The 23,003-nt window shown below is 45.9% G+C and overlaps 1 protein-coding gene across 1 annotated transcript in view; it reads right to left on the reverse strand.

The window, feature by feature from the left end:
- Window positions 1-23,003, reverse strand: part of CNTNAP2 (contactin associated protein 2) — a 1,506,181-nt gene that overhangs the window by 6,214 nt on the left and 1,476,964 nt on the right. The window contains exons 22-23 of the mRNA XM_064290350.1: window positions 20,384-20,623; window positions 4,284-4,364 (exon numbers count right to left, since the gene is read on the reverse strand). Of these exons, the coding sequence (XP_064146420.1) occupies window positions 4,284-4,364; window positions 20,384-20,623 (321 nt within the window). The remainder of the gene's footprint in view (window positions 1-4,283; window positions 4,365-20,383; window positions 20,624-23,003) is intronic.

Consider the following 23,003-nt stretch of genomic DNA (forward strand, 5'->3'; position numbering starts at 1 on the left):
GGTGTCACTTCTTCTTCAGTCTTCCCTATTCATTGTCCAGCTTTCTCATGCACACGAGGTGATTGAAAACTCTTGGGTCAGGTGCACCTTAGTCTTCAAGGTGACATCTTTGCTTTTCAACACGTGAAAGAGGTCTTTTGTAGCTGATTTGCCCAATGCAATGCATCTTTTGATTTCTTGACTGCTGCTACCATGGGTGTGGATTGTGGATCCAAGTAAAATAAAATCCTTAACAACTTCAATCTTTTCTCCATTTATCATGTTGCTTGTGATGGTTAAGATTGTGTGTCAACTTGGCTGGGCCATGATTCTCAGTGTTTTGGCAGTTGTATAATGTTGTGATCACTTTCCTGTTGAAATCTGATATGTGATCACCCACACGATGGAATCTGCTGAATGGTACTGGTGGGGGTGGGGCCTGTGGCAGCTCACTGCCCCCTCGGCCTTCATCTCTCTGCCTTCCACTGCCTGCTTCCTTCCTGCTTGCCTTGCAAAGGTTGTTGGCTTGTTCTGGATCCAGCAGCTATCTCTTGTCTGACCTCTCGTTCTTGGGACTTGAGCTAGCCCCTTACCTGTCCATCTTGGGATTTGCCGATCTTCACAGCCTGCAAGCAAGAGTCTTGCTCCCCGACCTACACCAGCCCCTGGGTTCACCAGCCCCTGCAGCTACGTGACTCAGGAGAAACATTGTGGTCTTGCCTGCGACTTTGGAGATTCCTCGACCATCATGGCCTGTGAGCGGGAGCCTGCTCTTCGACCTGCTCGCCTTGCGTTCCCCAGCTTCTGCGGCTCTGTGAACTGGGAAAGGACTCTATCCCGATCCAAGGACTTGGGAAGTTCCAACCCTTACAATTGCGCGAGCTATTTCCTTGATATAAATCTCTCTCTATATATTTATACGCTTTACTGGTTTTGCTTCTCTAGAGAGCTCAGCCTACGATATTTGGTACCAAGAGAGTTCGGTGCTACTCTAACAGACACCTAAAATGTGGAAGCAGTTTTGAAAGTGAATGGATAGAGTTGCGACAGCAGCACAGGACCAGTGCAGCAGAGAACTTGTAGTGACACAGAAGCGGCAACAGCAGAGAACCAGAAGCTGCAGAACCAGGAGACCAGCATGAGACAGCACTGGAGCCAACCCCAGGGAGCGAGAGAGCTGAGTGCCTGTGTGCAGGAGGCTTCCTGGCAGAGTAGGGTACTCCAGGCACTTATCAGTGGAGCTACTGAGCTTTGGAACACTTGCCACCGCAGGGCAGATGCGGGTGTGAGGCCCAAGGAGCAGAGAGGACAAGAAACCTGGAAACAGAAGCTGAAGAGACAAGGAACACAAGAAGCTGAGCTGACTCAGTCTCAAAAGGTATGGACATGACCTCAGGAGTTTCAAGGGGTGGGGCCATGGCCTCTGGTGTTTCTAAGGGTGGAGATGCCACTCAGCTGGACTAGGAGAATGGGGTGCTTAAAGCAGAGGGAGCAGAGTTGCTGTCCCTGTGGGCCTGGAAGGCAGAGTTGAAGCCCAGGGCCGAGGGGCCTCTATTCAGAATGTGGAGAGTGTGGCCAATACCTAGAGTCTGGAGGGCAGGGTTATTGTGTAAATCGTCTCAGAGAACAGAGGATTATTTTCAAAGCCTTGAGGGCTGATGTAATGTGTTCTGGTGACTTGCTTGGTGCCTGTTACGCCTTCTTTCCCTCCAGTTTCTCCCATTTGTAACGGAAATGTCTAGCTTGTGCCTGTTCTGCCATTGTACCTTTGGAAGCAGATAACTTGTATTCTAGATTTCACAGATGAAGAGAAATTTTTGGACTTTGGACTTGGAGTTAAGACTTTTGCTATAATATGATGGGATGAATATGTTTTGCATGTTGCAAGAATGTGATTTTTTGGGGGCCAAAGGGTGGAATGTCATGGATTGAATTATGTTCCCCCAAAATGTGTGTATTAACTTGGTTAGGCCATGATTCCCAGTATTCTGGGGTTGTGCTCCACTTTGTGATGGTAATTTTATGTGGAGAGGATTAGGGTGTGATTCTAACACCACCCTTACTCAGATCCAGTGTAAAGGGAGTTTTCCTGGGGTGTGGCCTGCACCAACTTTTATCTCTCAAGAGATAAAAGGAAAGAGAAGCAAGCAGAGTCGGGAACCTCGTATCATCAAGAAAGCAGCACCAGGAGCAGAGCACGTCCTTTGGACCCAGGGCTCCTGAGCCTGAGAAGCTCCTCGACCAGGATTGAGGACAAGGACCTTCCTCCAGAGCCAACAGAGAAAGAAAGCCTTCCCCTGGAGCCGACACCCTGAATTTGGACTTGTAAACCTACTAGACTGTGAGAGCATAAATTTCTCTTTGTTAAAGCCATCTGCTCTCTATTATAGCAGTTCTAGGTAACTAAGACATTGCTTATTGGTCCAGTTCTGAGGATTTTTGTTTTGTTTATATTGAGGTGTAATCCCTACTGAAAGCAGTGGTCTTTGATCTTCATCAGTAAGTGCTTCAAGTCCTTTTCACTTTCAGCAAGCAAGGTTGTGTCATCTGCATAACGCAGGTTGTTAATGAGTCTTCCTCCAATCCTGATGTCCCATTCTTCTTCATATAGTCCACCTTCTTGGATTATTTGCTCAGCATACAGATTGAATACTTATGGTGAATGGATACAATCCTAACATATACCTGTTCTGACTTTAAACTACACGGCATCCGCTTGTTCTGTTCAAATGAGTGCCTCTTGATTTATGTACAGGTTCCTCATGAGCACAATTAAGTGTTCTGGAATTTCCATTCTTCGCAGTGTTATCCATAGTTTATCATGATCAACACAGTAAAATGTCTTTGCATAGTCAATAAAACACAGGTAAACATCCTTCTGGTAGTCTCTGCTTTCTGCCAGGATCCATCTGACATCAGCAATGATATCCCTGGTTCCCCGTCCTCTTCTGAATCCAGCCTGAATTTCTGGCAGTTCCCTGTTGATATACTGCTGCAGCCACTTTTGAATGATCTTCAGCAAAATTTTACTTGGGTGTGATATTAATGATATTGTTCTATAATTTCCACATTCAGTTGGATCACCTTTCTTGGGAATAGGCACACATATGGGTCCCTTCCAGTTGGTTGGCCAAATTGAAATTCTTGTTAGGTATGTTTTATCAGCTATAGTCAGAGAGGCAGGAGACAACTTTATGGAATAGGACTTAGAAGAAGCAGAGAGAGAAGGTGGCAGTTGGCAGTGGGCCTATCAGTGTTTATCCAAATATGGATAAAGAGAAGGATTCCCTGGGTGGTGCAAATGGTTAACATGCTCGGCTCCTAACCAAAGGGTTAGAGGTTTGAGTCTACCCAGAGGTGCCCAGAAGGAAGCCTTGGTGATCTACTTCTGAAAAATCAGTCACGGAAACCCCATGGTGTACAGTTCTCCTCTGACACACTTGGCGTCACCGTGAGTCAGAGGTAACTCGGGGGCAGCTGGTTTTTAGTAACCTTAAGAGAGCCCGACTCTTTGGAAGCTGCGTGTCTATAAATGGAATCACGGAGTGTGTAAGCTGTTGTGCCTGGCCTCCTTCACTCAGCACAATGATTTTTAGGCAGGAAGAGAGGACTAGAGTGTTTACATGATTAGGCTTATTAACCTTCTGACAATTTTTAATTCAGTCTTTAACTGAAACTAGGCTGGCATATTCCCTCCCATTCTTGCAGTGAGCTATCCTGGACCATTTGGGAGGCGAGAGGATGAGAGAGTAAAGGAGCAGAGGTGGCAATGTTCTGGCTACTGCCTCTCCTGCCTGCTTGCACACTCAGATTCCATCCAGCCCCCCCACTACCATTCCCTTTCTACCAGTCAGCATTGAATTGGCCATGGTTTCTCCACATCCATACTTTATAACCTTAATTCATACGAAATGTCAAATTAAGGAAAAAGCTAGACAACTCTTTTTCCTTTTTTTTCTAGACTCCTGTGTTATATACCCACCACCTGTCTGTCAGTTTGTCATACTGTGGTGGCTTGTATGTTGCTGTGATGCTAGAAGCTATGACTCTGGTATTTAAAATTCCAGCCAGTGAAAACCCTGTGGATCACAACGGAACACTGTCTGATACAGTACTGGGAGACGATCCCCCTGGGTTGGAAGGCACTCAAAATACACAGTGGCCACAACAATGGACTCTGAGCATAACAACGATTGTGAAGATGGTGCAGGACTGGGCAATGCTTTGTTGTTCACGGGGTTGTCATGAGTTGGAGCCAACGCTGTGACAACTAATGACAACAACATGTTAATTACATCACCTACCTCCGATGATGGCTGAGTTTCTGTTGACGCCATTCCGTATGGCTTGGCCTTGTCCAGGGTTGTATGGAAAATCAGCACTGGCTGTTCAGAAAGAAACAAAGAGGCACGTGTCAAGACTCAAGTCCGCCATTAACCCCAAATCATTCGATGCCTATTTCTTCATATGACTCATCAGCACTTCTGCCCAGCCTTGCCTTTCACTGTTTTCCCCATGAAACCTCCATTTCAGATGGATCCACTGTCTCCCACAAGATCACAATGACTCCACCTCTGCTCCTGTGTCCTCCTTTGTTCAAAGCCCAGACAAACACCATTCTTCTTCTGGAGGAATGTCACACGGAATCCTAGAACTGCCTGGGCTGGCTCCTCCAGGCCCACTGACAGACAAGCTGACGTGGTAGCACACCTTTTCTCAGGTTTGGCTGTGATCTGTCTCCCACTCCCTCGTTCTCCATTCACAACCAGTGGCCTTGGGTATATCTGTAGATGAGCTTCTTATAGTTCACAACATTTGTTTAAAAAGTGATAGTTTTCTAAGCTAATATTTTATATGGTTCTAATAAAATATTGTAGACTTCAGGAATTTGTAAGGGAGTAATATTTCATAAAAGTTGAGAATATTAACTGCCTAAAATTTTCTTTTCCATTTCTTTCCCAGTTACAAAAAATAGGAATTGAGTATATTACATTTAGATGTTTCTCTAAGACAAAAAAAAAAAAAAAAAATTAAAGCACACAAAGGCTACAAGTGAATAGATCCTAAAGTCTTTCTGTCGTAATCCACGAGAGCTAACGGACTTCTGGTTGGGAAGCTGATGGAAATCTTACAGCAGCAACAGCCTCCCTGCTGTAGTTCACCCCAGGTAAAGCAGAGCTCTGGCCACTTTATGGCACCTCTTAGATTAAAAAAAAAATTAAAGTAGTTATTTTGCATAATTAAATGTATACACACTGAGGAAATGGGTTTGTCTTATGAATCAGAGGGAACCTTGCCAAGGATTCAGTTTTTCTAAGGTTAATCTATTCCTGGGGCTATTTAGACTCCCAAGAATCCCCAGGATAATGGCAGTGGACAGGCTGTGACAACAACAACAAAAACTCAGGGAGATTCTGGATTCTCCCTTAGTCCTTCCTCTCTCAGATGTCATGATCTTATTTGGGACCAGGAATATTATTCTTCCTCAGAAGTATACTCCCAAATTGGCTCAGCCATCAAAGCTGTCGATGTGACTAAAACCACAGACACAATGAAGGGCACAAATGAACACAACCTTAATGTGGGTAATTAGGACTTGCATATTTCCCCACTTCTTTAACTGCTGGACACAAAGAGACCTTTTGGTGTTATCGGCTTGTTTTCATTGGCCCAATCCTACAAATAGAGGGGCGGGGACCTGACAGAGCCAACACAACACCCGGAGGAGCAGCTAACGCTCCTTTCTCACTCCCTTCAGGATTTGACAGGGGTAGCTATCATGGATCGATACTCAAAATTCTAAATGTGGACCCAAGAATGCAAAGATCTTGCATTTACAGCTTTATCACTGATATAATTAGGCTGATTGTAAAATTATCCTATTTGAATAAAACTGGCTTGCATAAAAACATGTTTTTAAAACCTGGGTTTGTCATTTAAACCTGAGTCTCCTCTTCAGAAGAGTGCTATCAGCTGTTGTCACAAGGTTATTTGTCCAGCCACTCACTCATGAATTCAACAATCTTTGATGAATGTCTACTAAATGGCAGGCTCCGTTCTCAGTGCTGGGTTACACAGTGAACAGCAAAGCACAGAGAATTGCTGCTAACGATGACTCTACTGGCCGCACGTGGTCTGTTGACTCCAACCACCATCTGACAGTTTAGTTTGTACTGCCCAAAGATTAACCTAAAGTGTGGGTATTAGTTACGACTGTCCATTTACAGTGAGCTGTTGGAGACTGCTTTGCAGTTACCACATTGTAGCACGTGTGAGCAAAAGGCGCAGGGAGATTGCCATTAATGGACACGGTTCGCTGACATCCACTGCCTGCAAGGACTGATGAAGGCTTCCACCTCCCCTGCCCATCCTTAGCACAGCTCCAAGGCCCCACTCAGACATGAGCTCTTCGCCCCGCCCCACCCAGCATGGTCATGCAGAGCCTGTGGCTGGAGGAAGAGATGCTTGGAGACCTTCTCCTGAGAACATGCCTATTAATCAGCCTGGCTGAGACTTCAGAGCCCACACAGATTGCTGCCCTCCTCACCCACAGAGAAGGCAAATCTACTCACAGGCCCTATCATGGGTTGAATTGTGTCCCCCAAAAAGACGTGCTGAAGTCCTAGCCCTGTATCTGTGAACGTGACCTTGTTTGGCAGTAGGGTCTTTGCAGATGTTGTCAGTTGAGTTGACGTGAGGTCACACTGGAGTAGGGTGGGCCTTGATGCAATGTTGCTGGTATCTTTACAAAAAACAGAAGAGACACGGCACCAGAGACACACTGGAGGAAGGAGTGACGTGTGAAGATGCATCTACAAACCAAGGACCACCTAGGGCCACCAAAAGCTGGAAGAGACAGGAAAGGGTCTGCCCCTAGAGCCTCTGGAGAGAATGAGGCCCAGCCAATGCCCTGAATTTGGACTTCTCGCCTCCAGAACTGTCTGTTGTCTGAAGCCACCCACCGTGTGTTACTTTGTTTCCGCAGCCTGGGAAGCTAACGCACACCGCCACACATACTAAAACGTGGGTCCCAGCCTCACTGTAGCTCACAGACAGTCTTCCCTTCCGTCTTTGTCTTTGTGTGAGAAGAAATCTGAGAGCTCAGTACGGGTGCACGTTCTTCAATATTCAGGTTGAAAAAATGAAAAGGGGGATAGCAGCAACATACACACTGTGGGATCAGGCCTGGGGATGTGGGCTGTAATTATGCAGATACAGTAGAATGCGGTGGGTGGAGATACACCTCTATCCCCAGTGGGATGGAAGGAATAGAAAACATGTGAGTTACTCTGTTCGGAGGGTGTTCTGTCCTCCCTTTGTCATTCCTGGAGGCTCCCTCAGGAAGGCAGTGACAGTCTAATTAGCGCCTCTTCTGTCTGCCTCTGGGCAGGGGAGGGTGGGTGTCCTTCCTGCAGCAGCAGGGACAGCCAGGGCTCCAGTGCCAGAGACAAGTCCTGAACCCTCACTGTCGGTAGGTGAAGGGCTGTTATGGGTTGAACTGTGTTCCCCAAAATACGTGTTGGAATCTTAACCCCTGTACCTGTGGATATAACCTTGTTTGGAAGTAGGGTTTTGTTACCTTAGTGAGGTAATAGCAGTATAGGGCGGGTTCTAAGTATAATCACTTCTGAGTTATAAAAACAGCGGATTAGGTACAGAGATGAACACAATCAGGACGGACGCCACGTGAGGACTGTCTACAAGCCAAGGAACTAAGGAACGCCCAAGACAACCCACAAGGAGGGCATTGACTGGCCTTGCCCTGATTTGGACTCCCAGCTTCCGGAGCTGTGAGGCTGTTCTTTAAAGCCACCCACTTGTGGCACTTCTGCTGCACCAGCCCTAGGTGACTAAGATGGGGCAATATTAAACAACAACGGCCCGAAGTCCCTGGGTAGGTGGCTTATACGTGGATGAGCAGTACAGCTCTACATTCTAGTGTACCTTTTAATCAGCCAACATTGCACTAAGGTTTCTGCGTACATAACACTTTCCAAAGCTCAGCCCACTCTAAAATTCTATGATCATAGAAAAATTTTCAAAAACAAAGTGGCAAAAATGGCTAGCTCTGGTGGAGTACCAAATAGTTTGCAGTGGTGCGTGGAGTACCAAATGGTTCATTGTGGTGGGGTACCAAATGGTTCGTTGTGGTGGGGTACCAAATGGTTCATTGTGGTGGGGTACTAAATGGTTCGTTGTGGTGGGGTACCAAATGGTTCGTTGTGGTGGGGTACCAAATGGTTCGTTGTGGTGGGGTACCAAATGGTTCATTGTGGTGGGGTGCCAAATGTTCATTATAGTGGAGTACCAAATGGTTTGTTGTGTCAAAATCAACCAGAAGTGTGTCCTTCCATTGTAGAGTAGCAAAAGCAAATGATGTGAAATGCAAATTTCAGTAAAATAAGTGGTTTGGGAAAAACAGTAGCTCTTCCTACAAGCCAGGCACTCTTCTAGTCCTTGTCATGTATAAGCTCATCCAATGTTTGTGCCAATCTATCTCGTGAAGTGGACACATTCAACCCATGTTAGAGGAGCTAAGATTTGTATGAGGTCATGTGACCATTAAGTGGTGGAGCTGGGATTTGAACCCAGGAAGTTGGCTTCACAAACCATGTCCTAAACAGTCAGCTGAACTGTCTGATGATATGGCACCAGTCTACACTGGCTCCATCCAATTATCAACAGCACTGCATGGTCTTGAGGCAGCCAACCGATTTAACCCAACGTTTTCCTCTGTCACTAATGGTCTGTGGAGGCTGATGACATCTAAAGGCTTCTGACACTACTTGTCTGGCTTCACAGGCCGAGTGTGAGAGATGTTTTAGCTCACCAAAAATAATTTCATATGATGGCAGCATCAGCTGGACAATGTGGCAAACTAAGAACTCTAGACCAACACAAGGACGAACAGAAGCCCGATCTTCCCTTGGGAACACACAGGACTCCCGAATGGGCCAAAGCAGCACTGGAGGAGCGGTTGTCACCACTCTAAAAATGCTTGTGAATTCATGAACACTGCGAATTGTGCTTTAAAATACTATTTTTGGAAAATAACTTTTGATTGCATATGTTGTTGTTAGCTGCTGTCAAGTCGGCTCCTGACTCATGGCTACCTCACGCACAACACGATCAAACTGCTGTGATCCACGGGATTGTTGTTGGCTGATTTTCAGGAGTAGATTGCCAGGCCTTCCTTCCTAGTCCATCTTAGCCTGGAAGCTCCACTGAAACTGGTCTGCCTCTCAGGAACACACGAGGCTCCACCGCCTGGTGAGTGGCGGCTGCCCATGAATTGCACTGGCTGGCAATTGAACCTGGACCTCTTGCACAGAAGACGAGAATTCGACTGTTGAACCAGTACTGCTCTGTTGATTGCACTCAGGGAATGTGAAAAAACTTACAGAAGTCCCAAGGCAGGTGCTTAAGTATTATGTACTGATTTAAAAGATCCTTATGGACCCCTGAGGGAGCAGGAGATCAGTGGGATACAGACCCCAAATTCTCATAAAAAGACCAAACTTAATGGTCTGACTGAGACTAAAGGAATCCCGGCGGCCACGGTCCCCAGACCTTCTGTTGACACAGGACAGGAACCATCCCCGAAGACAACTCATCAGACATGAAAGGGACTGGTCAGCGGGTGGGAGAGAGACGCTGATGAAGAGTGAGCTAATTATATCAGGTGGACACTTGAGATTGTGTTGGCAACTCTTGTCTGGAGGGGGGATGGGAGGATAGAGAGAGAGGGAAGCCGGCAAAATTGTCATGAAAGGAGAGACTGAAAGGGCTGACTCAAGAGGGGGAGAGCAAGTGGGAGTATGGACTAAGATGTATGTAAACTTATATGTGACAGACTGATTGGATTTGTAAACGTTCACTTGAAGCTTAATAAAAGTTAAAAAAAAAAAAAAAGATCCTTATAAGAAGAGAATACGAAAAAGAGATTTGATACAACGAAAAGTGTGAACTCTAATGTGAACTACTGGCTTTAGCTAATAACCACGTATCAACGTCAGTTCATCAACTCTAACAACTGTGCCAATGCCGGATGTTAATAACAAAGAAGCAGGGTGCAGGGGAGGGGGACTAAGGGGACTCACTGTACCTTCTGCACAGTTTTTCTGTAAACCTGAAATTGCTGTGAAAAATAAGGTCTATTAAAAAGCGTCAAATTTCTTGTCTGTCCCATTGAGCAGGTAGGGAGGAAGCAGATTAAAGGTTTTTTTTTTTTTTTTAAATATAGAAGATAAATGAGGTGGTTGTGGTTTTTATTTACTTAAGTTTTAAAATACATAAAATTGTAATCTTTAGCCTCAGGTGCCAATTGCAAGTAAAACACATATTTAAATGTATATAAAAATAAATCGAGATTTTCTAACATAAAGCCCCAAGATGTGAAAAGCATTAAAAGCTTCATGTAACTGTACATCAGTGTTAAAAAAAAAAAAAAAAAAGGCATTAGATAGGACCTGACATCTCCTCGAGAAAATATCTCCATGGAAACCACTTGAGCTTCAGCATCTAAAGTGATAATTTGAGGCACTTCAACAAAACTGCTGCTATTAATTGTGATTTAATTTAAATTGCAACATGATTTTTGCAGGAGTTGGAGCCAGACACTGTAATAAGCCCTTGTTTTCCTGGTTCCTTTGTTTTGTTTCACTTTATTCTGTGGTGAGCTACGTGGTGGAAATTTTTTTTTTTTTCTCAAATAATTCGTTTTAGCCCTTTGCCATTGACTGACATTTCAGGAGCAGATATGAAAACAAATGGTTGCCTGTGGAGATGCTGAGGCTTCGAGGAGACAGAGCCTGCCTTACTTCAGGGGAGGACACTGCTGAGCACGTTTTCAGAGGACAGCGGCTTCTCCAGGTCAGTAGGTGCTCACCTGTCAGAACAGGGGTCAGTACCTGCAGGACCCTCCATCTCTTATTATAACGACACCCTCCCCACAGTTCCTACAGGAGGACAAGCAGCCAGGATTTCAGGTTTCAGATGCGGAAGAGATGATGAGTTTTTAGGGTCTGACTTGAGAAGTTCAACAAAGCTCACATTTCCAACTTCTTCACAGAAGAAAGAAGAGTCCCTGGGGTACAAACGGTTACTGCACCCAGCTGGTAATGAAAGGTTGGCAGTTCAAGTCTATCCAGGGATGGACACCTCGGAAGAAAGGCCTGGTGATCCACTTTGGAAAGAGCAGCTGTTGAAAACAGTAGGGAGCACAGCTCTACTCTGACACACATGGGGTCACCAGAGTCGAAATCAACTCAACGGCAACTGATTTGCTGGTCCTGGTGCTGGTGCTGGTGCTGCTACTAGCGTTGGCGCTGGTGCTAGTACTGGACCTAGTACTGCTGCTGGTTCTGGTGCTGATGCTGGTCCAGGGGAAGGAGGGGAGGAGACAGATGCTTGAGTGTTCAGGCTCCCAATCAAAAGGGGCGAATTAGGTAAAAAGAACCAGAATAAATAAACTTGTTGCCATCTGAGCTGTGTCTTCATTGTTAACACAGTGCCAACTTCTATACAAAAGGACTGAATGACATTGCTTTTATCACAACCTCTTCTTCCATCGTTTCTCAGCTAACTGCTCGTCTCCCAACTGTCTCTCCGGGAAAAAGACAGACCTACGATTAACTGTAGGTAGGGGTGTTCATTGGGAGCGGCTCATTATTGACAGAACGACAGACTTCATATTCATAAACACTTAGATAAAATACTCAGCAGCATTTTCATGTCAGACGCCTATGTTGCCTTGTGATTTCTCAGGTGGGCAAACTGTTTCTTTGTTCATGTTTAGTGGCTAATCGGTTTTAAATCAGTCGTTGCTCGCTGTACACCATGCTCTGGGCGGGCACTCAGAAGTCGCAGATGCTTGGCTGGATGTTACGGGTCTTTTGCCCACGACTGCTCTCTGTACCTGAGGATGCCACGCTGCTGGTCAGTGCCCGAGACCCGGCGCCAGGACAGTTGTCTGACCCCTTCCTCCAGACCCTTCCATGTATCTAACTGTCGTCCTGGAGACAGTCAGGAAGTCTGGATCAGAGAGCCCCCTGATGCAGGGGCCTGCACTCCCTTCAACAGCTCAGTCGGCACTCTTCCTTTCTGGGGTTTGTAGTCGTTGGTTCCCCTTCTGCCGCCGCCTGTTTAGAAGTCACGTGATGTTACCAGGAATCAGGGACAAAGGACGCCAAACTAACTGGTGAGTTCTGTGGCTTCAGGAAAGCTCTCGTGCCAAGAAACACTGAGGCCACAGAAGCTGGAAGAGACAATGAAGGATCTTCTCCCAGAGCCAACAAACACAGCCTGGCCTGCCAGCACCCTGACTGCAGACTCCTCGCAGGGTATGGAAGCCCTGGTGGGCAGTGGTTAAGCATCTGGCTGCCAACCAAAAGGTCAGCAGTTCGAATCCACCAGGTGCTCCTTGGAAACTCTATAGGGTAGTTCTATTCTACTCTGCCCTTTAGGGTTGGTGTGAGTCAGAATCGACTCGACGGCAGTGGCAGCGGTGGGTGGCACATGGTTAAGCATCCAGCTGCTAACCAAGAGGTCAGCAGTTGGAATCCACCAGCTGCTCCTTGGAAACCCTATGGGGCAGGTCTACTCTGTCCTGTAGGGTCGGTGTGAGTCGGAATTGACTCGATGGCAATGGGTTTGGGTTCGGTCGGGTGTTGGTTACTGAAGAGCAGGAAAGACAAATAAAATAATAAAAAGATTAAGTATAAGAGAGTAAATGCATTAATCATGGAATCTTAGCATGAGGATGAGAAAAGGGATATGCTAGAAATAATTAAGATGTAATTACAGAGACGGAAAGATTATTTTAAGTGCTTGCAGGTGGCAAAGAAAACCAACCACCAGCTTGTAATTATGAAGGAAACTAAATTGATACGCCCAAGTTTTTAAATGTTCATCGTATTCATAGCTTTTTTGTAACTGAAGATATAAAAACATTTTATTTACAGATGGCAGAAAAGGAATTTTGAACACAGATGAAAAATTAAATAATTAACAATCATAGCAATGAGTTAGTGGGGACTTTGGAAATCAAGCCCACTATTTTCAGCTGAGGAGCCCTGGTGGCACAGTGGTTAAGAGCTTGGCTGCTAGCCCAAAGGTCAGCAGTTGGAATCCACCAGCTGCTCCTTGGAAACCCTATGGGGCAGTTCTACTCAGCCCTACAAGGTCGCTATGAGTCGGAATAGACTCGATGGAAACAGGTTTGGTTTTTTATTTTGGTTTATTTTCAGCTGAAAGTGTATGATGTGGCAGAAGCCGTCTGTCACGGATTGAATTGTGTCCCCTAAAAATATGTGTATCAATTTGGCTAGGCCATGATTTCCAGTATCCTGTGATTATCCGCTATTTTGTCATCTAATATGATTTTCCTATGTGTGGTAAATCCTAGCTGTATGATATTGATGAGATGGGATTAGTGGCAGTTATGTTAATGAGACAGAACTCAATCTACAAGATTAGATTGTGTCTTGAGCCAGTCTCTTTTGAGATATAAAAGAAAGAAGTGAGCAGAGAGTCAGGGAACTCATACCACCAAGAAATAAGAGCTAGGAGAATAGTACGTCCTTTGGACCCATGGTCCCTGTGCTGAGAAGCTCTTTGACCAGGGAAGATTAATGACAACGACCTTCCCCCCGCAAGCCGACAGACAGAGAAAGCCTTCCCCTGGAACTGACACTCTGAATTGGGACTTTTAGCCTCCTGGACTGTGAGAGAATAAATTTCTCTTTGTTAAAGCCATCCACTTATGGTATTTCTGTTATAACAGCACTAGATAACTAAGACACTGTCCTTCTCAGATGGGTCATGGTGCCTGAACAGACGATGGGGCTCTAACTGGGGGAATGGGGTTGTTACATTAAGTGATTGCAAATGCCATATTCCATTTGGTTCCCAAATTACTTGCGGGGAGGTGAATTCTCATAAGAGGGTTGGTTTTTCAACCTGTGTACCTTCGATAACAGATGACACAATCTTGCTTGCTGAAAATGAAGATGAGTTCAAGCATTTATTGATGAAGATCAAAGACTGCAGTCTTCGGTATGGATTACGGCTCAACATAAAGAAAACAAAAATCCTCACAACTGGACCAAAAAGCAACATCATGATAAATGAAGAAGAAATTGAAGTTGTCAAAGGTTTCATTCTTCTTGAATCCATAATCAAGACCCATGGAAACAGCAGTCAAGAAATCAAGCGACATATTGCACTGGGCAAATCTGCTGCAGAAGACCTCTTGAAAGTTTTAAAAAGCAAAGATGGCACTTTGATGACTAAGTTGTGCCTGACCCAAGCCATGGTATTTTCAGTCGTCTCATATGTATATGAAAGCTGGACAATGAACAAGGAAGAGAGACAAAGAACTGACACATTTGAATTGTGGTATTGGTGAAGAATATCGAATATACTGTGGGCTACAAGAAGAATGAACAAGTCTGTCTTGGAGAAAGTACACCCACAACGTTCCTTAGAAGTGAGGATGGTGAGACCTGGGCTCACTAACTTTGGACGTGTTATCAGGAGGACACCGTAATTAGGTGACGGTCGGTGAAAGGAGGGAAACCCTCAGTGAGATGGGCTGACACGACAGCTACAACAAAGAGCTCAAACACACCAACGATCACGGAGACGTGCGGGACCAGCAACGTTTTGTTGTGTTGTACATGGGAGAGCTCAAACACACCAACGATCATGGAGACGTGCGGGACCAGCAACGTTTTGTTGTGTTGTACATGGCGCAGACTCTATGGCAACATAACAACAACAAACGAAGAATTAACTTCACCGGAAGAGAGGTCTGGACTTTGTTGCTGGTTCCGGAAGCTAAAGTCTGCAAGTGATAGGAGTGCCTGTAATTCAAGGAAAGCTCCAACCACACCTGAGAGTTTACGCTAATGAGGTGACTCAGGGTGGGGCAGGCCACGCCAGAAAGACCAACCTTGTGATTAGCGGGTTGGGACTTTGAGTGACATGATGTCAGCCCCACCTGTGGTGGGCAGGGACAAGGGCTGGAGGTTGAGTTCAATGCTGCGGGCAATGGTCCAAAGAATCATGCCTAACAATGAAGCCTCCACAGAAACCTTGCACAGGCAGTGGGCTTCCCTGCTGGGCCATATTCTGCACGTTGTCACTCACTGACATGCTGGGGGGCAACGTGTCCCTAAGGACAACAGAAGCTTTGCTTCGGAATCCTTCCAGACCTCTCGCTATGTGTCTCTCCCTTTGGCTCTGATTTATATCTTTGCTATGATAAAATTGTAATCCTTGGTGCTTCCCTGAGCTCTGTGAGTCATTCTAGTTAATAAACCTGAGGGGGTGGCTGGTGTGAACCCAGAATTTGCAGCCAGCAAGTCAGAATTGCGGGTCCTGGGGACCCCCAAGCTTGCGGCTGGTGTCTGGTGTAAGGGCTGTGTGAGGTGACCCTGCCGTCAACTGTGCCAACTAGCCAGCTCCAGGTGGTTGGGGTGACAGCTGTCTGGCCCAGGTCTCCGTGGCTGGGGGTGAGGGCCATCTGGCCCAGGTCCAGGTGGTTGGGGTCAGAAGTCACTGGGCTTCTCTGGAATTGGAGTGAGCCCACTGGACACGTCTAGTTTGGATCCACGAGACTGGACTCCTGACACCCTCGAACCTCATATCTGGGCAGGGGGAGAGCTGGGGATGTGAATACCCTCCCCCCACTCAGAGCTCCCTGCCCCTTTCCTCTCAGTGGCTGTGAGAACCCCTGCGGCAGGACCCTGTGTCAGAGGCAGGTTGGCTCTGTGGCCAGGAGCTGACAAGATAATCCACAGTCCCAGAGGGTCCTGTGACCCAATTGCCTGCACCTCCTGGGGCTTGGAGTGTTTGCCACACACCACATACCTGTGCTGAGACTATCCCCGGGAAGTTCTAGAAAACCCTTACGGCGGTAGTAACTCATTATAATTTTTATTGCTATAAAATCCCTTAGGAAATAACGTCGTACATCTTAAGGTGCCTTGTCTACCGTAATGATATTTTAAAAAAGGGTTGGCTTTGTCTGAGGTCTTCAGGATCGCCCATCATGAACGTGACGAGACACTGGAGGCTTAGCGACGGCCACCATGCACGGCAGCTTGTGTACAGCTGGGAGTTGTTTCTTCGAGCAGCGATTATGGCATCGGGTGCTTAGATTTATTTTTTCTTGTGCTTGTTTTGTTTTTAATTTTTAAAGAATATGTGTTGCCATCTGTAGTTGCCTTCCTGCTGCTGATCCTTCATTCCAGGGAAATGAGATTCCCTGGATTCGACAAAGAGAATTTTTGCTTTTATGCTTTTGCCTATTCTAGAGGATTCATATAAGTGGGTTCATACAATATTAGCGTCTGACTTATTTCACTCAATGTCATGTTTTCAAGCTTCTTCCACGCGTGGCACATATTGGGGCTTCATTTCTCTTTACGGCTGAGTAGCATTCCATTGTATGGACATATCGCATTTCGCTGATCCGTCATCTGTTGACGGACAATTCGGTTGTTTCCGCCTTCTGGCTGTTGTGAATAGTACTGCAATGAACACTGGTGTGTACATATCTTTTTGCGCTTCTGCTTTCAATTCTTTTGGGTGTATACCTAGGAGCAGAATTGCTGGGGCATATGGTAATTCTATGTCTAACTTTTTGAGGAACCACCACACCATTTTCCACAGCAACTGCACCATTTTACATTCCCACCAGCCATGGATGAGGGCTCCAATTTCTCCACATCCTCGCCAACACCTGTTGTTTTCTGTTCCTCTGATAATAATCAACCTAACGGTGTGAAGTGATATTCCCTGTGGTTTTGATTTGCATTTCCATGTGACTCACAATTTGAACATCTTTTCTTGTGCTTTTTGGCCATTTGTGTATCTTCTTTGGAGAAATATCTATTCAGGTCCTTTAACTTTTGCCCATTTTTTGATTGGGTTGTTTGTCTTTTTGTGGTTGAGTTGTTGGGCCACAGAATATTGATTTGAATATTGAATAATAACAGAACTATCTCCTGTATATATTATCACGATATCAGTCAAAAGAATGAAACTGGCATAAAGAATGATTTTTAAGAGATAAATGAACTCAAACCCCTGCAGTTGAATCTCACCTTAAAAGAAAACAATTTTCAAATTAAGTCATGATGAGTATGAGCTAATGTTGGCCCAGAGCTGCATCGCGATGGTTTCCTGGCTGCGACGTGGACCATGTGTGCTCACGGTCATGCAGTCTGTCCCTCTGGGCAGCCTGAGACCCTGTGGTTCCATGATGGCCCACGGTCTCCCTCCTGCCAGCATCTGCAGAAATTTATCTGAGAAACCTGTAGTCCTCTGTGGCCTGAGTATGCTATTTCTCATCTCGTTTCCACCCATGTTCCTTCTCTCAGCGCTAGGAATGCCTGCTTTGTCCAGAACAGCCCGCGAGGAAAACCACCCACCATGCCATCGCTCAACACTCATCAAACTGCAGCTCTTCACGCCTGCCCTTGGCGCTCTGTGCCCTCATCATGTTGGAGAAACCTGTGTGCAACGAACAAAGGGGTGTCCAGTCTATAAATCAGCTGTATGTACACGTCTACTTGTCTGTCTGTGTTGCACACGTAGACAAGCTGTGTCTCACACTTCCAGGCAGCCGTGAGTCTGCTGGGAATGAGGCATGTGCAATCACTGGCATCAGCCATTCCACGGGTGCTGCATTCATCTGTGATCCAGCCAGACACACAAGACATGTACGCAGTGCTAGCAAAGTGAAAGCCATTATTATTATTTATAGAGAGCAAAGAGTAGACAGTAACAACAGACTCCCAAAGGGGAAATGCTTACCCTTCCCCAATTACCCATGTGCATTCTTATGTTGCTAGGCAGGTATGCGGTGGTTCAGGTCAGATGTTGTGTTCATGTCACCGCTGCCTCCAGCTACCGCCACGATGCCCTGGGGGCCTGCACAACTCCTGAGGCTTCTGCTCAGCTGCTGGACTTCGCCAGGCTTCACTGCCCACTGGAATATCCCTATGCACAGTCTCCTGAGCCTCTGCCACTGGGTCTTTCTAAGCCTCTGCCACCAGCTCCTGCCATACTACATGGGCCTGCAGAGCTCTCTGGCTGCACACTACCCGGGCCCCCGCTGCCCAGGGCAGGAGGCATCCAGCCCCTGTGCGGGGCACACTCAGGCCTCTCTTGCCCTGTACAAACAAAGGTTACAGCTCTTTTAGCTCCACTGGCAAGCATCCTGCAGAAGGTGCTCAGCTCTCGCTGAATGTGTCAGCAAGCCCACCACAGCCGCCTGGCTCCTGCCGTTTTCTCTCGCTGTCTCGCACCATCTTCAGTGTTTGCTCTTTCTTCCGGGTCTAGGAGGTTCTCACCACAGGGACCCTGGGCTGCTAGTCCAAAGGACTTACTCCTCTCCAGACCCTGAATCTCTGTGGGACTGGCATTTATCTAAGCAGACTCCTCATCAATTTCAAGGCATGGCCCTTCCAGCAGGACCAGGAACTGAACAATCTGCTCAGAAGACCATAAATCACTTGGTTTGCGTTTTGTGGGAGCTGCAAGACCACGGCTAGAAAGGCCACATAGAAATAATTCATTGCACCACACCAGCTATGCTGAAAGCACGGCAACTTGGCTTCTTTCTGAGCTTTGGAGCTACAAAGCTGTGCAGCCCAAACCCCATCCAGGAGTCAGAGACTGTGGCTGCACCGAAGCCGACAAATACCGAGCAGGTGGGAGGTGATGGAAGCAGTCCATGCACGTGGTTTCTCAGGGGAGGGGCTGGGAAGCCTTGATGGACACGAAGCGCATCTCTTGTAAAAACACCTGCAATCATGATGATATTATTATGGCAGCGATACTTTTAACAGTGTGCTCCACGTCGACAACTGTGCTAAGTGCTTTAGTCTCAAGAATACTCTGAGTTAGGCCTTATGACCTCCATTTTAGAAATGAGCCTGAATGTTGTAACTAACAAGCAGTGTGATGTAGACACTGAATTTTCACTTGGTTAGTTTTGCTGCCAACAGCTGCAGTCTTTCATTCCAGCCCTGTGCTGCCAAACCACCTCCGGTCACCTGTGGAAGTGAACTCAGTCCACTGATCTTGGTATCAGTGGCATCGGTAGGGTTGGTGTCACCCAGTGTGGTAACTCATGGTGTCACCCCACCATGGACCTTCTCCCGTACCAGGCCCTACAGAATCCATATTCATGTTTTTTGTACTAATGTTACTCATAAATTGCAATTCCCGTACATCACTCCTTCTTTTCCTTTAACTACTTTGCTCTCAAAAAAGTGATTGATGCAGGTTGACAAATACTAATTACCACAGTATCGTAGCTGAAACACCGGAAAATTTGACAAAATCAGCCACTGTAAAAACACCGGCAGCAACAAAAACATGGCAGGCTGTAGCGTGTGCAGACGAAACCACGTGACTTGCAGCATCGCTGTAATTGAGTGATAATGACACCTCTGACCAGAGCGCATTAGAAGGTTCAAAAAGTAAACTAGAATAGAGTTGCAGCCTTGTAGGTATGTTAATATACGTAAACTGGGCTTATGAAAAATGTTTTTGTTGTTATAACTACAGGGGTATTTTTATAAAAAATAATAAATTTCTGCTGAAACACTGCACAAAAGTTTTATAGACAGCCATTCTGGCATCATCCCCTCTGACAGCGTCACCCAGTGTGGTCCACATTCCCCACACCCCCATACTGATGCCACTGCTTGGCGAGCCTAAAAGCACCTCTTAGGCACCCGGAAGCCCTGGGAGGACGTGTATAAACATAGGGTTGGAGACGAAGCTCTGCGGAACTGTAGGTATCTCTCCCCTCCTGATGTGGGGCACAAGCTGCAAGGCTGCAGCCACTGAAGGACTGCTCTTAGGGCACAAGGCTGAGGCTGTGCTTCACCGGGCCCTCCCATGGTGTGCCGAAGACATCAGCCTAGGCATCTCGTAATTTAACTTAAGTGGGAGTCCTTGGTGGCACCAATGGTTAATTGCTTGCCTTCTAACAAAAAGATTGGTGGCTAGAACTCACTCAGAGGTGCTTTGGAAGAAAGTCCTGGCAATCTGCATCTGAAAGGTCACAGCCATGAAAACCCTACGGAGCACAGCTCTGCTCTGCATACCTAGGGTCGCCATGAGTCAGAATCGACTCGACATGATGGCGTGTTCCGTACCTCCGACCTATTCACTTTTGGCCCTGAGAAATACAGCTGGGTGACTTCTGAGGACCTAGTACATGCTTGCACTGTGCGAGGACTCCTGGGCTCACATGCTGCCTCCCATGATGTCTTATCCTCCAACAGCATAATGCTCTAGATCTGTTATTACCCTATTTTACAGTCGAGAAAACCAAGACTTAAAAACATAAAGCAATTACCCAAGGCTGCTACAGACGTACCTGACTCCAGATGGTCCAGGTGCCAAGGGTCAGTGGCAGCTGACATGGGGGAGATGGTCAGTGGAGAGGCACCGCAGTTAGACTCCACAAGCTGGCCCTGCACGTGGACCTGGGCCGACGCGTTTGTCTGCCGTAGGGCGGCCTTGAGGGGGGCAATGCGGTTGAACTGCACCCTGGAGAGGCAGCCGGTGAAGCCCGGGGTATTGTACTTGTGGATCTCTGGGTCAATCTTCCCTGTTTCTACAAGGAAAAGGAAGAGAAATTAGAGCCTTACCTAGCTCACTATATTACAGCTCTAAAGCATACCTGCGTCCAAGTCTTACTCCCAGGTTTCAGTTTAAGATGTTCTATGGGGTCAGAGAAAAATGAGCAAAACCCTCCATATGGCTGCAACAATGGACTCAAATAAGCCCACGATCATGAAGATGGTGCAGGACTGGGTGATGTTTTGTTCTGTTGTACAAAAGGTAGCCATGAGTTGGAGCTGATTCCCAGCAACTAACACCAACTCTTTTAGAAGAAATGTCAATGACTTGGTTGGAGACTTCACTGTCTAAAAACCTCTGCTTTCCTGAGAATGTGTGAACAAAATACGTTCACAATTATCTTCCAAACCCTTGAGATATGAGTCAGAACCGACTCGACGGCACCTAACAACAACACTGACTGTTCTGACCCACTTTTCTCTTCTGTTTTCTGATGCCTCCTTGGCCTCTTTTGTTGTTGTTAGGTGCCATCACAGTGACCCTATGTACAAAAGAATGACATAGTGCCTGGTCCTGGGCCATCCTCACAATCATTGCTATGCTTGAGCCCATTGTTGCAGCCACTGTGTCAATCCATTTCACTGAGGGTCTTCCTCTGTTTTGCCGACCCTCTACTTTACCAACACGATGTCGTTCTCCAGGAACTGGTCCCTTCTGAAAAATATCCGAAGTATGTGAGACGAAGTCTGCCTTTCTTGCCTCTAAGGAGCATTCTGGCTGTACTTGTTCCCAGACAGATTTGTTCGTTCTTCTGGTGGTCCATGGCGTATTCAATGTTTTTCCCCAACACCATAATTCAAAGGTGTCAATTCTTCTTCGGTCTTCCTTATTCATTGCCCAGCTTTCACATGCACATGAGGCAATTGAAAATACTGGGGCTTGGGTCAGGGGCACCTTAGTCCTCAAAGTGACATGTTTGCTTTTCAAGACTTTGAAGAGGTCTTTTGTAGCATATTTGCCCAATGCAATATGCCTTTGTTTTCTTGACTGCTGCTTCCATGGGTGTTGACGGTGATCTAAGTAAAATGAAATCCGTGACAACTTCAATCTTTTCTCCATTTGTCATGATGTTGCTTATTGGTCCATTGTGAGGATTTTTGTTTTCTTTATGTTGAGGTGTAATCCATACTGAAGGCTGTAGTCTTTGATCTTCGTCAGTAAGTGCAAGTCTTCTTCACTTTCAGCAAGGAAGGTCGTGTTATCTGCATATTGCAGGTTGTTAATGAGTCTTCCTGCAATCCTGATGCCCCATTCTTCATACAGTCCAGCTTTTTGGCTTATTTGCTCAGCATACAGACTGAATAAGTATGGTGAAACAATACAACCCTGATGCACACGTTTCCTGATTTTAAACCACGAAACATCCCCTTGTTCTGTACAAAAGACTACTTCTTGGTTTATGTACGGATTTCACATGAGCACGATTAAGTGTTAAGGAATCCCCATTCTTCATAATGTTATCCATAATTTGTTATGCTCCCCATAGTCGAATGACTTTATATAGTGAATAAAACACAGATAAACATCTTTCTGGTATTCTCCTTTTTTAACCAAGATTTATCTGACATCAGTAATGATATCTCCCATTCCATGTCCTCTTTTGAATCCAGCTTGAATTTCTGGCAATTCCCTGTCAGTGTAATGCTGCAACAGTTTTTTAAATTATCTTCTGCAAAATTTTACTTGCATCTGATATTAATGATATTGTTTGATGATTTCTGCATTCTGTTGGATCATCTTTCTTTGGAACAAACACAAATACGGATCTCTTCCAATTGGTTGGCCAGGTAGCTGTCTTCCAAATTTCTTGGCATAGATGAGTGGGTGCTTCCAGCGCTGCATCCATTTGTTGAAACATCTCAATTGATATTCCGTCAATTCCTAGGGCGTTGTTTTTTGCTAATGCCTTCAGGGCAGTTTGGACTTCTTCCTTCAATATCTTTGGTTCTTGATCATATGCTACCTCCGGAAATGGTTGAACACTGGCCAATTCTTTTTGGTATAGCGACTCTGTGTATTCCTTCCATCTTCTTTTGATGCTTTCTGCATTGTTTAATATTTTCCCTGTAAAATCTTTCAATATTGCAACTTGAGGCTTGAATTTTTTCTTCAGCTCTTCAGCTTCAGAAATGCTGAGCATGTTCTCTTTTGGTTTTCTAACTTCAGGTCTTTGCACATTTCATGTCTTCTCTAGCTGCCCTTTGAAATCTTCTGTTCAGCTCTTATTTCATCATTTCTTCCATTTGTTTAGCTACTTCATGTTCAAGAATAAGTTTCAGAGTTTCTCCTGACATCCATTTTGGCCTTTTCTTTCATTCTCGTCTTTTTAATGACCTTTTGCTTTCTTCATGTAT

Source organism: Loxodonta africana, chromosome 8 (assembly GCF_030014295.1).
Source record: "Loxodonta africana isolate mLoxAfr1 chromosome 8, mLoxAfr1.hap2, whole genome shotgun sequence".
NCBI classification, from domain to species: Eukaryota; Metazoa; Chordata; class Mammalia; order Proboscidea; family Elephantidae; genus Loxodonta; species Loxodonta africana.